The 15,173-nt window shown below is 41.8% G+C and overlaps 1 protein-coding gene across 1 annotated transcript in view; it reads right to left on the reverse strand.

The window, feature by feature from the left end:
• The window catches only part of Klhdc10 (kelch domain containing 10), a 54,891-nt gene that overhangs the window by 9,672 nt on the left and 30,046 nt on the right, over nucleotides 1-15,173 (reverse strand). The window contains exons 3-5 of the mRNA XM_050141750.1: nucleotides 6,618-6,839; nucleotides 4,744-4,898; nucleotides 2,204-2,352 (exon numbers count right to left, since the gene is read on the reverse strand). Coding sequence (XP_049997707.1) covers nucleotides 2,204-2,352; nucleotides 4,744-4,898; nucleotides 6,618-6,839 — 526 coding nt within the window. The remainder of the gene's footprint in view (nucleotides 1-2,203; nucleotides 2,353-4,743; nucleotides 4,899-6,617; nucleotides 6,840-15,173) is intronic.

Below are 15,173 nucleotides of genomic sequence, written 5' to 3' on the forward strand. Positions count from 1 at the left end.
AATAGATCAGTTCCACTGTCACAGTGGGTGAGTGCACCCCTCGTGATCCTGACTTCCTTGCTCATGTTCTCCCTCCTTCTGCTCCTCATTTGGATCTTTTTTTAAAAAAGATTTATTTATTTATTATGTATACAGTGTTCTGCCTACATGCATGCCTGCAGGCCAGAAGAGGGCACCAGACCTCATTACATATGGTTGTAAGCCACCATGTGGTTGCTGGGAATTGAACTCAGGACCTTTAGACGCGCAGGCGGTACTCTTAACCACTGAGCCATCTCTCCAGCCCCACACTATGAGTTCTTAAGTTAAGATACTTATTATTTTGCAGGAAATTGCGTGTACACCCTCTAGAACTTCCATCTAGGCAATTGAGCTACAAGTGAAACTTCTTCCCCTCCAAGAAAAATGCTGTGATGGCCATTCTTGTTAGTCAGCTTGACTACATCTGGACTTAACTAAAACCAAGTGGCTCAGTAAACTGTTTTTTCCCTTTCGTTTTATTTTCCGAGATAGGGCTTCTCTATGTAGCCCTGGCAGTCCTGGAACTGACTTTATCAACCAGGCTGGTCTCAAACTCCCAGAGATCCACCTGCCTCTGCTTAGGTGCTGGGATTAGAGGTGTGTGCCACCACTGCCCAGCAGGGGATTTTCTTCTTCTTCTTCTTTTTTTTTTTTTTAAGAGGTTTTTATTTATTAAGCATACAATGTTCTGCTGGCATGTACACACCAGAACCAGAAGAGGGCACCAGATCTCATTACAGATGGTTGTGAGCCACCATATGGGTGCTGGGAATTGAACTCAGGACCTCTGGAAGAGGCTGAGCCATCTCTCCAGCAGGGATTTTTTTTCTTAAATAAAGCATTTGAAGTGGGAAGACACAACTTTAATCCAGATCTTTTGAGGTGGGAAGATAGATCTACCTTTAATCTAAGCCTCACCTTCTGCTGGCAGCCTATATAAATAACATGGAAGAAGGAAGCTTACTCTCTCTTTGCCTGCTTGCTCTTACTGGAAAGCCCATTCTTTCACTGGCATGAGAGTCTACTTCTTCAGGATTCTGGTGTATACTGAAGACCAGCTAAGACATCCAGCCTTGTGGCCTGAACAACTACTGGATTCATGGACTTGGCATTGGCAAAAAGCTATTGTTGGACTAGCTGGACCATAGCTTGTAAGCTATTCTAATAATCCTTTATTATTCTATTATTTCTGTTCCTCTAAAGAACTCTGAATAATACAGGCTCTCTTAGAATTGGAATTCTTAAAAAAAGGTTTATTTATTTTTGTATTTAATACATATGGGTGTTTTGTCTGCATGTACTCTGCACACCAGAAGAGAGAAATGAATCCTGTTGTAGAATATTAGTTAAAGATGTGTTATATTTGTTTAATGATGCAAAGATATGTTGCATTCGTTTTTATTTTTTTTCAAGACAGGGTTTCTCTGTAGCTTTGGAGCCTGTCCTGTAACTCACTCTATAGATCAGGCTGGCCTCTCCCTCCCAAGTGCTGGGATTAAAGGCAGGCGCCACTACCGCCCGGCCATTAAGTTTAATTCTAAGAGGTAACTATTCCTATGGAAAGAACCATGAAAGATCTGGGGCCTTTGGTAGAAAACAACAGGAGAGCAGTATGATGCTGCTAGGATGTTTCCGAGGCAATGGAATGAATGACCATGCCACCCAGCCTCTGTCCGTCATCCTATCGTCCCATCTGTCCTTCCTTCTCATCAACAGTCACTGACCCTCACTGACTTTTTTTTTTTTTAAAGTTTTTCCAGACAGGGGTTCTCTGTAGCTTTGGAGCCTGTCCTGGAACTCGCTCTTGTAGACCAGGCTGGCCTTGAACTCACAGAGATCCGAGATCCGCCTGCATCTGCCTCCCGAGTGCTGGGATTAAAGGCGTGCGCCACCACCACCCGGCCACTCACTGACTTTTATTGGTAACTGCTACCATTGGTTCCTTTCAACACATTATTAGCTTCTTACTACTGAAAGATTAAGAAGTACAAGAGAAAAAGATTTTAAAAACTCCACAACTAGAGGAAACACTGTATTCTCACAATAGCCCCTTCTTTACCACTGATCTGGACCCATGTGCCCGTTAGCTGCCTTATCAAGGGGTTTTTCCTTCATGTTGTCAGGTGCTGAAAGAGCTCAGTCTGAGCGGGAAAGACCAGAGTGCTCAGCCCCAGCAGCTCACCTCTCCTCTGGCAGATCACAGGACAGGTTGTTTGGTTTGAGTTGTGTCCACACCATGGTATTGAGATCTAACTTGTGCAGGTCTGTGCTGTAGATGTAGCCAGTTGTTCCCCCAAAGACATAAAGGGAACCATTGATGAGGGCCATGGCCTGTAGAAAGAGGGCGAATAAGAATGACTCCTTAACACTTACAGAACACAAACTTAGCAATGCCCCACACCATGTTTATCAAATTCTCTCTCTCTCACTTTTTGTTCTGGTTTTGGTTTTTTTTGTTTGTTTGTTTGTTTGTACTGCTTTGTTTTTGTTTTTTTCTGTATAGTGCTGTTGTCCTGGAACTTGCTCTGAAGATGCGAGTGGCCACGAACCACAGAGAGGCCTGCCTCCGCCTCCCGAGTACTGGGATTAAAGGCATATACCACTGTTGCCCAGTTTCTCTTCTTTTTAACCCTTTCTGTTCTCCCAAGAACTGGAGTCAGTTCCCTGTACCCTTGTTGGGCAGCTCCCAACCACCTGTAACGTCAGCTCTCCAGGCACCTGTGCACCACACCACATAAATAAAACTAAAATATCAGAGCTGGAGCAAAGGCTCAGCAGTTAAGAGCACTTGAGTTCTGTTCCCAGTACCTACATGGTCGTTCAAACCATCCCGTAATTCCAGTTCCAGGAGATCCAACACCCTCTTCTGACCTTCATGGGCACTAAGCATAGACATAGCACACACACATGCAGGCAAAACATGCATACATACAAACTAAATCTAAAAATAAAATAAAGTATCAGACTTTGTCTCAGGTATGAAGGTACTTGCTTATAATCCTAGTACTCAGGAGCCTGAGGCAAGATCAGAAAAAAGTCTGAGGCTGAGCTACAAAATGAGACCTTAAAAACAAAACAAAAAAAAACTCAAAACCAAAAGACCCCACCAAAAATCTCAAAAATTAAAAGTTAAAGAGCTGGCAAGATGACCCAGTGGGTAAAAGTGCTAGCCATGTAAGCCTGACTCTGATTCATACCCAGAACCCAGTTCTCTGACCTGTACCCTGGAGCTGTGGCACGTCTGTATATGCACACTCTTACACATACACACACTAATAATAATAATAATTAATAATAAATTTAAAGATTAAAAAAAAATCATCCCCTACAGCAGGTAATCTGACATTTGCATAAGGCCAAGGAAAGGCCACGCTGCATGTGCAACCTTGTCTATGAATGGATGACTACACCTTTTCCTAAAACCTAGGGGCTATTTTACTTTTGCCTTTACAAAGTAAAGCTTTGCTGGTTCTACCTAGAAAGGTATCTGTTAGGTGATTATCTTAGAGTCAAGAATGTAGGACCACGGACAGGAGCATTTCCACTAAAAGCCATCTATCTTCCTAAGCAGTCTGAAGAAAAACACTCCCAAGAAGCAACACCAATTGGGAACTGCCATAGAAGTCTGGCGCCTAGAGCTGGTATTTCCATCAGACTCCTCTCCAGTCACTGCCACAGTTACTTCTTGGAGCTTGAGTGGCCCGCAGTTTGATAGAGTGGGCTGGAAAGAGTTCCTTCAGATTTCGAGCTCAGAAGTGTTTAATCACGCCTGTGTGCAAGACAGTTGAGCCTGATATCAAATGGTGGTTATTCCAAGTTCAGCCAATGGTCTCAAAAGTCTGATTGGGTGGATAACCCACTATCTTTCTGGATATAACTTTACAAATCAAAGATTAAGCCAGGCGGTGGTGGCACACACCTTTTGTCCCAGCACTCGGAAGGCAGAGGGAGATGGATCTCTGAGTTGAGGCCAGCTTGGTCTACAGATGAGTTCCAGGCCAGCCACAGCTACACAGAGAAATCGGTCTCAAAAAACGAAACCAAGCAAACCATACAAACCAATAGCAAAGGTTAAACTGACTTTGAAGTCTCTAGATGTTTTAGTTCAGCTCTGTGTTGAATCTCTTGATGAGCTCCGTACGCTTCTTAGGAAATAAAGTTCTTGGCAGAATCAGAGCAGACTCAGACCATGCTAAAGCTCAGTCTTGCACTAGGGGTTGGTGCAGTTAAAGGCGTTTCTACATAGATTTATCTCCTAACCTTAAGATTGAATTAGAAGCAAATAAGGGCACGGGGAAGATGGCTTGGCGGGTAAAATTCCCACACCATGTAAAACAACAAACAAAACTCATAAAAGCTGCACTGGGGAGGCAAGGTCAGGCCGATCCCTGGAGCTCACTGGCCAGGCAGTCCAGCCTCATCAGCAAGTTCCAGATCCCAGAGACTGTCTCAAAAAAGAAAGGAGAGATAAAAGGTGAACACAGTTCCTAAGGAACAATACCTGAGGCCGTCCCCTAGCAAAGGCATAAAAAATTCTCTCTCTCATCCTTCTCTCACCTCTCCCAGCAAAGAATGGTGAAATCGAGAGAGGGAATGGTAAGATTTACAAATTGACTTTCAATCTCCATTAAAACAAATGTAGCACTGTATTCTGACACTGCTGCTGGACTAGAACAATATGAAAATAAGCACATTCACCATTAATTAGCCACAGACTAGTACCTGTCCATATATACGACTGGGTCTCTTTCCCCGACAGCTGAGTAAAGCCCATCTCTTGTACTTCACGTTACAGACATGGACGTCATTGCCGTTGCTCTCACCAAATGGGATGCCTGTACCTCCAAACACTAACAGGTTGTTTCCGTGCAGCACAACTGGGGAGGAAGACACACACATTCTACTTATGCAACTGCTTCCTACAGTGTCTGCCCACGAACCCAGACCATCTGAAAAGCTCAAACATGTCTTCTTTAATGATCTTAAGGATTCTTCAGAACATGGCTTAGTTCATATGTACTGAAGGATTATCTCACATGCTCACTGGTAGATGTATGATACATAGCCAAAATGCTCTAGAGCATTTCATGAAATACAACAGTGTATAGCAATGTCAAGCCTATGAACTACAGAATACCACTGCTGCTCAAGACAAATACATAGCCAGCCAGAGGAAAACAATCTATCATCTTTGCCCTGGAAAAGAACCTGTAAGACTCAGATGAAGGAATCAAAGGGTCATTTTCTGTCAGAGGAATAATCTTTATATTTTAAACTATGGTTTCTGTCAGTTTAATCCTCCACCAGATAAAAAGAAACACCAATATCCTGCAGACAAGTTTGGTATTCTATCTTTGTCTATTTTGTTTGCCATAATTTACACAATCTTCCCTTCTTTCTTTCCTCCTTCCTTCAGTAGTTCCCCAACTTCACACACCATAGCGGTCAACAGTCTACACAGCAGTGGGTAACAGTCTGTACTGCAGTGGTTAACAATCTGTACCATAGTGGTCAACAGTCTACACTGCAGTGCTTAACAGTCTGCACCTAGTGGTTAACAGTCTGCACCTAGTGGTTAACAGTCTGTACCATAGTGGTCAACAGTCTACAATGCAGTGGGTAACAGTCTGCACCTAGTGGTTAACAGTCTGCACCTAGCGGTTAACAGTCTGCACCTAGAGGTTAACAGTCTGCACTGTAGTGCTGTTAAGAATTGGAATTAATTTTAGTGTGACTTCAGGGAAACTAGTTAACAACCCTATTAAGTCGGAACTGTAAATGTTATTTTCTTCTCTTTCTTCTGTCTCCCTCTCTGTGCTGTTTGAATCCATAACTTGGTACACTCTACCACTAAGCAATGAGCCCAACCTCCACTTTTAAAGATGATAAACACAAACAGAAATAGCAAATATTTGTGTTTTAATTCCTCTGTTTATTTGTCTTCAGGAAATAAGGTCTTGCTACTTAACCCAGGCTAGCCTTGAACTCACTGTAATCCTTCTGTCTCAGCCTCTCAAGTGTTAGGATTATAGGCATGAACTACCATGCCTGGTAAGAACAGTTTAAAAACTTGCTGATGGTTTCCTAAAAAGAGCTGGGATTCAATCCTGGTCACTCTGGCTTCAGAGCATGCACTCTTAGCCATTGTTCTCGGGGCCTTTATGAAACCTTGGGTTCTTCATTAGTACAGTGGAAGTCACTGTAGAAACTCAACATAGTGATGCTGTAAGGAAGTGAAGTCCTTCACTTAACAGCTATTAACTATCATAGTTACAGCTCCATTGTTTCATTTTGACTACATTTTTCCTAACATATATAATACTTTATACTGAACCCTCTGAGACATTGCTAATCTTACTTTATAGACAAATAAAGTTAAAACTCATCTGGCAATCCAGTACTTACAGTTAGATTCAAACCCAGGAACTCAGGGTTTCAAAGCCACCACACTATATTATCATCACAGTGAAATGCCTATTCGTGACAACACTTACTCATGCTTCAATAGTGTAAATTACTAACAGGGAACAAGTGACACTAAACCTGATATTTCAGTTGGTTCACAGAGTTAAAATGTCACAACTGCTGGCACTTACGTGACATAGATGCCAGTTCCCGGGGCATGTAGCCATCTGTGCCCATCTGGTGCCACACGCCTGTTGCAAAATGATACCTCCAAAGCTCCCTGAAGAGAGGATAGTCTTCATTATCCGGCCCTCCCGACTCATCATAGTCTGGGTTATACCCTCCAAACACATAGAGATTGGTATTATCTGCCACACAACGATGTCCACTGCGTGCTGGGGGAGGTCTGTGGCCTATGGAAGAAGAGCATGGTGTTCCAAAAATGGCCCATAGGTGAAGAGCATAAACAAAATTAGTAACAACCATTTGAACTTTATAAGTCAGGAGGGATTCTTAACACAAAATGTCATTTACTTAGGTTATTTTATACACTCATACAGACTACTTAGGATTTAAGGAGCTAGTCTCTGCTTTTATTTCATGATTTCTAAATTTCAAAGACTAAGAGAGATTTTTCCCCAAGAGAGGTGACACAGCATGGTAAACTCAAGGAAATGGCTGACAATGTGGAATTCAAGAAAAGGAAGAGGAGAGGCCTACACTACTTCAGAGACTAAGAGGGCAGAGGACAGATTTTCTTACTATTTAGGGGAGAGCACAGGCAATCTGGATTAAACTGTGACTACTGGAGAAAGCAACCACAAACATGAATGAGTCATGCCTAAATAAACACAAACATGTAAGCATACATTTAAAAAGAAAACTGGTCCTTATGTGATCAGAGAAAAATTAATTCTCTGAATACCATTCCAAAACTTTTCAAAGAAAACCTTGCATTTATCCCAAAAATCCTATATTCTGTTTAAAGTTATTACTAAGAAAAGCTATTTATGAAAAAACATTTAATTCAAAATGGTCAAAAATTTCAAAATGGAACTAAGCCCTGACCTCTGAGACTCCAAGGCTTGGTAAAGATCCTGGATAGGACCCCAGGACCACAAAAAAAGTAAAACTTGGCAAACAGGAAAGAGGCAAGTTCTAGATTTAAAAATTTCTGTTCTTTATGATACCAGAAACGAAAGCTGCCTTGCTCACGACTGGCAATCATTCCACCACTGAGCTACAGCCACAGAATCTTTCTATATTTTCAATTGCATTAACTAGCCAGGCCTTGCGGCATAAGCCGGTTTTAATTGTGATCTAAGCTACTCAGGGGACTGAATCAGGAAAACCATAATTTCAATGTCTGCCTGGGCTCAGCACATAAGTTAAGGACCAGCCCGGGCAATTTAGAGATAACCTGGTCTGCTCAAAATTAAAAAAAATAGATAGATAGATAGATAGATAGATAGATAGATAGATAGATAGATAGATAGATAGATAGAGACGGAGGGAGGGAGGGAGGGACAAAGGGAGGGAGGGAGGGAGGGAGGGAGGGAGGAAGGAAGGAAGGAAGGAAGGAAGGAAGGAAAGATAAGATTGGTGGTGCAGCTCAAGTGGGTAGAGTACTTGCCTAGCATAGTCAAGGCCCTTAATCCCCAGTATATAATAAATAAATGATTAAATTATATACACATATACTGGTTCATTTAAAATTATTTTGATATCATTTTAAAGGATGGAAAAAAAGCCCACTACTTTATATTTCTATTATCCTCATGACTTCTTATACCAGTCTACAGAAATCCTTGAATAGTTATAGAACCAAACAAGATAAAATATGATATGGACTAAGACAAAACTATATTTGCTATAACCCTAAAAACATCTCTATTTTCATGTGCTACTGATACTAGTTCATTAATCCTTAGGACACTGCTAGACCCCAATAAATATGCTTTACTAATAAGTATCTATTACCAACCTAATAAGGCCTTTCATGTTTTTTTAAGCAAAATCCCACCTTCTAAGGTATACTTTAGAACAAGACTTGAAACAATATGCACAGAACTAGAGCAACCGAAAAACAAAGCAACACTGAATCTCTTAGTTACTCTGGCCCATGTCAGTCTGTGTGCAAGGCACTGTCAGCGGGTTTCTTAAGGGCCTGGGTCAAGCATCTCAGAGCCCTCCACTTACTCTCTAGGCTGAGTTAGCCTCCTGGTCAGCAGGCCTAGAGTCCTTCCTTTGACCTTGGCCTAGCCCACCTACCCTTTAAGTGTCCAGCGGAAGAAACGCTTCCAAGTCTACTCCATGCAGCCTTTTTTAGGGCTCTTCAGGTTCAGCAGCCTCCTACTCAAATGTTAGGGCAGACTGAACAGTTATCAGATGGAAGCAGTGTAACTTCATAAATATGAGTGTAATACCAGGCACCTAGAATCAGCTAGCAAATTTACAAATGAGCTGTGATCTAATGTGAGTGAAGAACTGAGTTTCCTTCTGGCACACTGGAAACACAGGAGAGTGAGTGTGCAAGAGTGAGCAAGGGCTCCCATGACATCTAGGTTGAATATAGGTTCTTTCAACCAGTACCTTGTGCAAGCCACTGTCCTTCACTGAATCCTCACATCGAGCTGGGGATAGTATCACTGTATCCCCACAGATTTGCTGTTTTTAAATGTTCACTGGTTTATTCGTGTATCTTTCCAGGTGGCGGTGAGCTATCTGAGGGAAGAGAAATGTATGTGCACTCACTTTTCTATAACCAAGCCTAAGGAAGGCTCACAGAAAACACTGACCAATGTAGAGAATGAACTAGTTAACTCTTCTCGGCTCATCTCATGTTTGTTTTTCTAATGCAAACAGAGTAAAAGTGCCTCAGAGGCAAACAGTGCACACTTATCCTGCAGCACCCACAACACCTGACGCTGCTGGGAAAACACACCCCGTCCTAGAGCTTCCCTGAGTTTAACTTTGGGCCAGCGTAAACAGTGGCAAGGACAATCAAAACCATGTGCAGCTCTGTGGACTCTGACACGGTTTTTCCAAGATACATGGCATGGAGCTCAATAGAAGAGCAGGCACTTAGCCTGTGCATGGCCCTGGCTTCAATTCCCAACAGCGAAGGAAGAAAGGGGAAGAAGGGGAGGGTGTGATCTAGGTGACAGGTGTTGGGCTGTGGAATGATCTTTGCAAGTTATAAATACATCTAGGGATTTGCAAGATCAATAGACAGGAACTAAGAATCTCTAGAATGCTATTATTTTTTCATTTCCAGAAGCCATTAGATAACTTTTAGGTTTTTACGTTCTAGGCAAATGTGAAAAGAATACAGTAACATTCTAGGACTCTCTCTCAGAGGACACGAAGCACAGAATGTGTTCCAAGTAAGTTTACCAAAAATATCATTGTGATAAACATAACTCATTTGGAGTAAACACTGAGGCAAAATGAAAAGATGATTTGACATAAAATGTATCCATTCATCCACCCTAAGTCCAAATATTACTGGACAACAGCTGTGAACTGTTCTCGTGACAGGTGCTGGGCCAGAGACACTGTCTCTGGGGCTTACAGTCCAGCTCTGCCCTGCACAGCACAGTAGTTCCTGGCCACCCCTGAAATGTGGCTGGGCCAAACTGGGATCCCTAAAAAGAATGTAAAACTACTAGTTCTATCAACATAGATGGTAATGTTAAGATGATATGGATTAAATAAAAATATTAACATCATGCTTTGTTTTTCATGTGGCTGCTATAAAACTTAAGTTCATAGCTCATATTTCTATCAGACAGTGCTGGGATAATCTAACAGCTAACTTCTATGGATCTCATGATCTATTCAAATGAAATGACTGCGTCAAGAGCATCTGATCAGTGCTTGATAAATGCTAGACATTCTGTCAAAGAGCCTTTGCAGCTGTACTGAGTAACTCACTCCTTCCCACAGATTTAACTCACATATCAGAAACCCGTTTTGTTCTTAATAAATCACAGGAATTTGTCAGGGCAATGCCACAGGAACCAAGCATTAATTTTTATCAGATAGCATACAGCACAGGCTCCTCGACTTGGACAAAATGAGATTGGGTTTTAGTCTAAAGTCTCTGAATCTTCAATCAAGTTTTCAGCTAATCACCCCCAGCTTTGGGTTACCTGGTTCCAGAATTCTCACTAGAAATCATGGGAGCAGGATTTCACGGTGAGCTCAGCAGTAAAGGTGCTTGCCCCCAAGCCTGAAGACTCCTCGGGTGGACATGGAGGAGAGAACTCACTCCTGAAAGCTGAATTCTCATCTCACACACGCATGCATGCATGCACACACTCACAAAATGTAAGAACTTTTAATACAAAGGCAAATGTAGAAGTAAAAAATGGAAAATGAACCTACATGCCAAGGTGATCTAACAACCAGAAGAGACACATGCCTGTGAGACCATGGACCTGGATTTCCTGGATCAATCATTTACTCTAACTCAGAGTCAACAGGAGCCATGGTGACTAGGGAAGTGTTTGAATTTGTAGCAGAAACCAAGTAGCTGTCTGAGATTATACAACTGATGATTAGGTCATTCCCAATGCTCTGATTATAACAAAAAATATTGGAATGAAGTTTCTTCTATGTGTTCATATGAAAATATATGAATATTTCTAGAAATAGAACTTTTGGGTCATAGGAACACATGTTTCAAATGTTTATACAGAAAACTATTGTAGAGCCATGTTGTTCCTCCAATAGCTAAACTGTACCAATTTATACTCCTAAATATGTGTATGAAAGTGTATATTTTGTTCTTTCTTTGAGACAAAGGTCTTAGGTAGCCCAGGATTACCTCAAGTTCTCTACAAACCAAGGATGATTTGAGCTGCTGACCCTCCTACTCTGCTTCCAGACTGCTGGCACTACAGGTATGGGTCACCATGCCCGGTTTTTGCAGTCTTGGGGATGAAACTCAGGACTTCATGCATGACAGGCAAGTACGGTACCAAGCTATATACTCCTCCTGACACTGTTGTCTTTCTAGCTTCTTTTATTGAGACGGGGTCTGGGTATATAGTCTGGGCCAGCCTTGAACTCTGTTTGTTGGAATAGGATCTCACTATGTGGCATTGGCTGGCCTGAAATTTCCTATGTTGACCAGGCTGACCTTGAATTCATAGAAACCTGTCTGTCTATGCCTCTTCCGTGCAAGGATTAAAAGCATGCACCACGACATCCATACAAGTCTCAAACTATTGATCTTTCTCAGTCTCACAAGACTGTAGCCCAGCAAAACATTTTTAATAAAGACTTTCTCTGTATATGAGTGCTTGAATGTAAGCATATATACAATGTGCATACCTAGTGCCCAAGTAGATCAGAAAAGGGCATCGGATCCTCTGGAACTGGAGATACAGACAGTTGTGAGCTACCATATGGGTGCTGGGAACCCAACTAGGGTCTTTATTAAGTGTTCATTCTTAATCACTGAGCCATCTCTCTAGCATCCCAGCAAATAATTTTTTGTTGTTGTTTATCTTACTCAAGTTTTAGCTGAAACTGAACACAACTATGGTAGAGATGATACTGAACAGATTAGCCTTGTTTAATTTAATTCAGTGAGGACAGCAGTCAGAGTTCACCACTAAATTTGACATTTCCTCTTGGTTTCTTGTTAATGGTCTATCAGTAAAATATTTCTACATGTTAAGAATTTTATTCCAGCCCTGCAGCGGTGGCACACGCCTTTAATCTCAGCACTTGGGAGGCAAGATGGGCAGATCTTTGTGAATTCAAGGCCAGCCTGGTTTACAGAGTAGTTCCAAGACAGAGTTGTTACAGAGAAACCCTGTCTCAAAAAAATAAATAAAAAGAAGTTGTTCCCTATCAGAAAAGGGTATATTTTAAAAATAAAATTTGTACTGAAATGTTACATACAGAAAGTACAGATATAAGGCCACAGTGTGAGCAATTTTATATTTTTTAAAAAATATTTATTTATTTATTTATTTATTTATTATGTATACAATATTCTTTCTGTGTGTATGACTGCAGGCCAGAAGAGGGCACCAGACCACATTACAGATGGTTGTGAGCCACCATGTGGTTGCTGGGAATTGAACTCAGGACCTTTGGAAGAGCAGGCAATGCTCTTAACCTCTGAGCCATCTCTCCAGCCCGCAATTTTATATTTTTAAAGCAGGGAAAGTCATACTTTTTCTTCGAACCTGTAAGTGTAAGTAAGTACTGCCAACTCCCAGAAGCTTTCTTCCCCTCTTAACCACAACAGCCTTCAACTCACTTCATCACTTCTAGAAGTAATTTTTTTTTAGATTGTGTGATGTATATGCATGTATAGGCATCATGAGCACACCTGTGCCCGTGGAGGTGCTGGGAATCAAGCCTGGGTCCTCAGCAAGAGCAACAAATGCTTTTAACCTCTGAGCCATCTCTCCAACCCCAATAATTTTTCTCTCAATCATAAAACTAGCAGTCTCTTTATAGCCTTATTATATGTTATCTTGCCTAGGTATGCATCCCCAAATACTATTTGAAGTGTCTAACAAAACGATGTAGTACATATTCTTTTGGGTTCTTATGTACCATTGTTCTGAGGCGTCCCTCGTGTTATATTGTGAAGATGGTGCACAGTCTGCTCATTTCCATTGTTAAACAGCATTTCTGTGTGCGTATACAGCACAACTTACTTATTCTGTTTAGTTCTATGAATGGACACTTAGATGATTTCAGCCTATGGCTCATAATATTGATATAAACATTTCCAAACATGTTTTCAGGTGTACAGGGAGTCATATTGCTGTTGGCTATAAATCCAGAAATGGAATTTCTGAGTCTTACAGGAAATCTTTATTAGATAAGGCTAAACATTGTCAATGGTTAGAACCGTTTCCACAGCCACCAGCAGCATACGAGACGCTCTCAGCCCCACCCGCCTACCAATACTGGGCAGTCACTGCTGTCGTTTGGATAATTCCTGTCAGTCTACAAACCCATCTCATGCTGTACTCACATTTCTCTCATTGCTTATCAAGTTGAGTGTTTTCCTTCCTTCCTTCCTTCCTTCCTTCCTTCCTTCCTTCCTTCCTTCCTTCCTTCCTTCCTTCCTTCTTTCTGAAGATAGGGTTTCTCTGTGTAGCTGTCCTGGATGTCCTGGAACTAGCTCTGTGTTGAAATAAGAGCGGCGGCGGGGCTGCGTCCCCAGCACCCCGGCCGCCTGGCTAGCTTATGCCCGAAATAACAACACACAAACTGTATTCATTTAAAGACTGCTTGACCCATTTCTATCTAGCCTCTTCTAGGCTAATTCTCACATATTAATTTAGCCCATTTCTAATCATCTGTGTAAGCACCCCAAGGTGCGCTTACCGGGAAGATTCTAGCCTACATCCATCCTGGGTCGGAGGACTGCCCAGGAGAGCGGAGCATGCCTCTCTGTCTGAGGCATCTGGCTCTGAGAGGAGCTGCATTACTTCTGACCTCACTTCCTCTTCCTCCCAGCATTCTCTTCTGTTTACTCCACCCACCTATGTTCTAACCAATAAAATGGGGCAAGCCAGTTTCTTTATTAGCCAATGACCTTCCTCCATCAGCTCTGTAGAACAAGCATGTCTCGAACTCACAGAGATCTCTGTATCTGCCTCCCAAGTGCTGAAATTAAAGGCATGTGCCCCCATGCCCAACCAAGTTGAGTGCTCTTTATGTTAACTGGCCATTTGGAATTTTCTTTTCAGTAAATGCCTATTCCAGACTTTTACACATTCTTCTAGTGAGATGTCTTTTGTTTGGTTGGTTTTTTTGAGACAGGATTTCTCTGTGTACCCCTGGCTGTCCTGGAACTCACTCTGTAGACCAGAATGGCCTCCGACTGAGAGATCTGCCTGCCTCTGCCTCCCAGGTGCTAGAATTAAAGGCATGTGCCACCATCACCCAGCTGAGATGTCTTTTTTAAAAATTAACTTATACAAATTCACTGTATAAGTTTGTAGTAAAGAGCTGGAGAGATGGCTCAGAGGTTAAGAGCATTGCCTTCTCTTCCAAAGGTCCTGAGTTCAATTCCCAGCAACCACATGGTGGCTCACAACCATCTGTAATCAGGTCTGGTGCCCTCGTCTGGACTGCAGGCATACACACAGATTATTGTAATATAATAAATAAATAAATATTTTTTTAAAAGTTTGTAGTAAAGATGCTCAGTTTTCACCTATATATTTCAATATTATTAAAACTTCATATTTTAGTAAGATTTCTTTTTGCTTGGGTATATATGTGTGGTGAGTATGCATTTGTGTATGTATGTGTACATGTGTGTATGAGCATAGGCACGTGTGCATGGAGACCCAAGGCTGATCTGGGCAGTCATCTTGTTGACTGAGGAAAGGTCTTTCAATTTAACTTTGATATAGCTTAGACTAGCTAGTCAGCTTGCTGCTGGGCCCCATGTCTCAGCCTTCCCAGGACAGGAATTATAGGCAGGCTGCTATGCCCCTGGCACTTACATGGATTGTGACGGATGCAAACTGGTCCTTAGGCATGTACAGCAAGCACTTTATTCATTAAGCCATCTTCTTAGTCCCCTCAATAAGACTTATAGTTTGTTTTGTTTTGGTTTTTCTTTTTCCTTTTTTTTTTTTGTTTTTGTTTTTGGAAACAGGATTCTCTGTGTAGCTTTGGCTGTCCTGGAACTCACTCAGATCTGCCTGCCTTTGCCTTCCAAATGCTGGGATTACCATGTGCCGCCACCACCCAGC

Source organism: Alexandromys fortis, unplaced genomic scaffold (assembly GCF_014885135.2).
Source record: "Alexandromys fortis isolate MF-2015 unplaced genomic scaffold, M_Fortis_MF-2015_v1.1 scaffold_44, whole genome shotgun sequence".
NCBI classification, from domain to species: domain Eukaryota; kingdom Metazoa; phylum Chordata; class Mammalia; order Rodentia; family Cricetidae; genus Alexandromys; species Alexandromys fortis.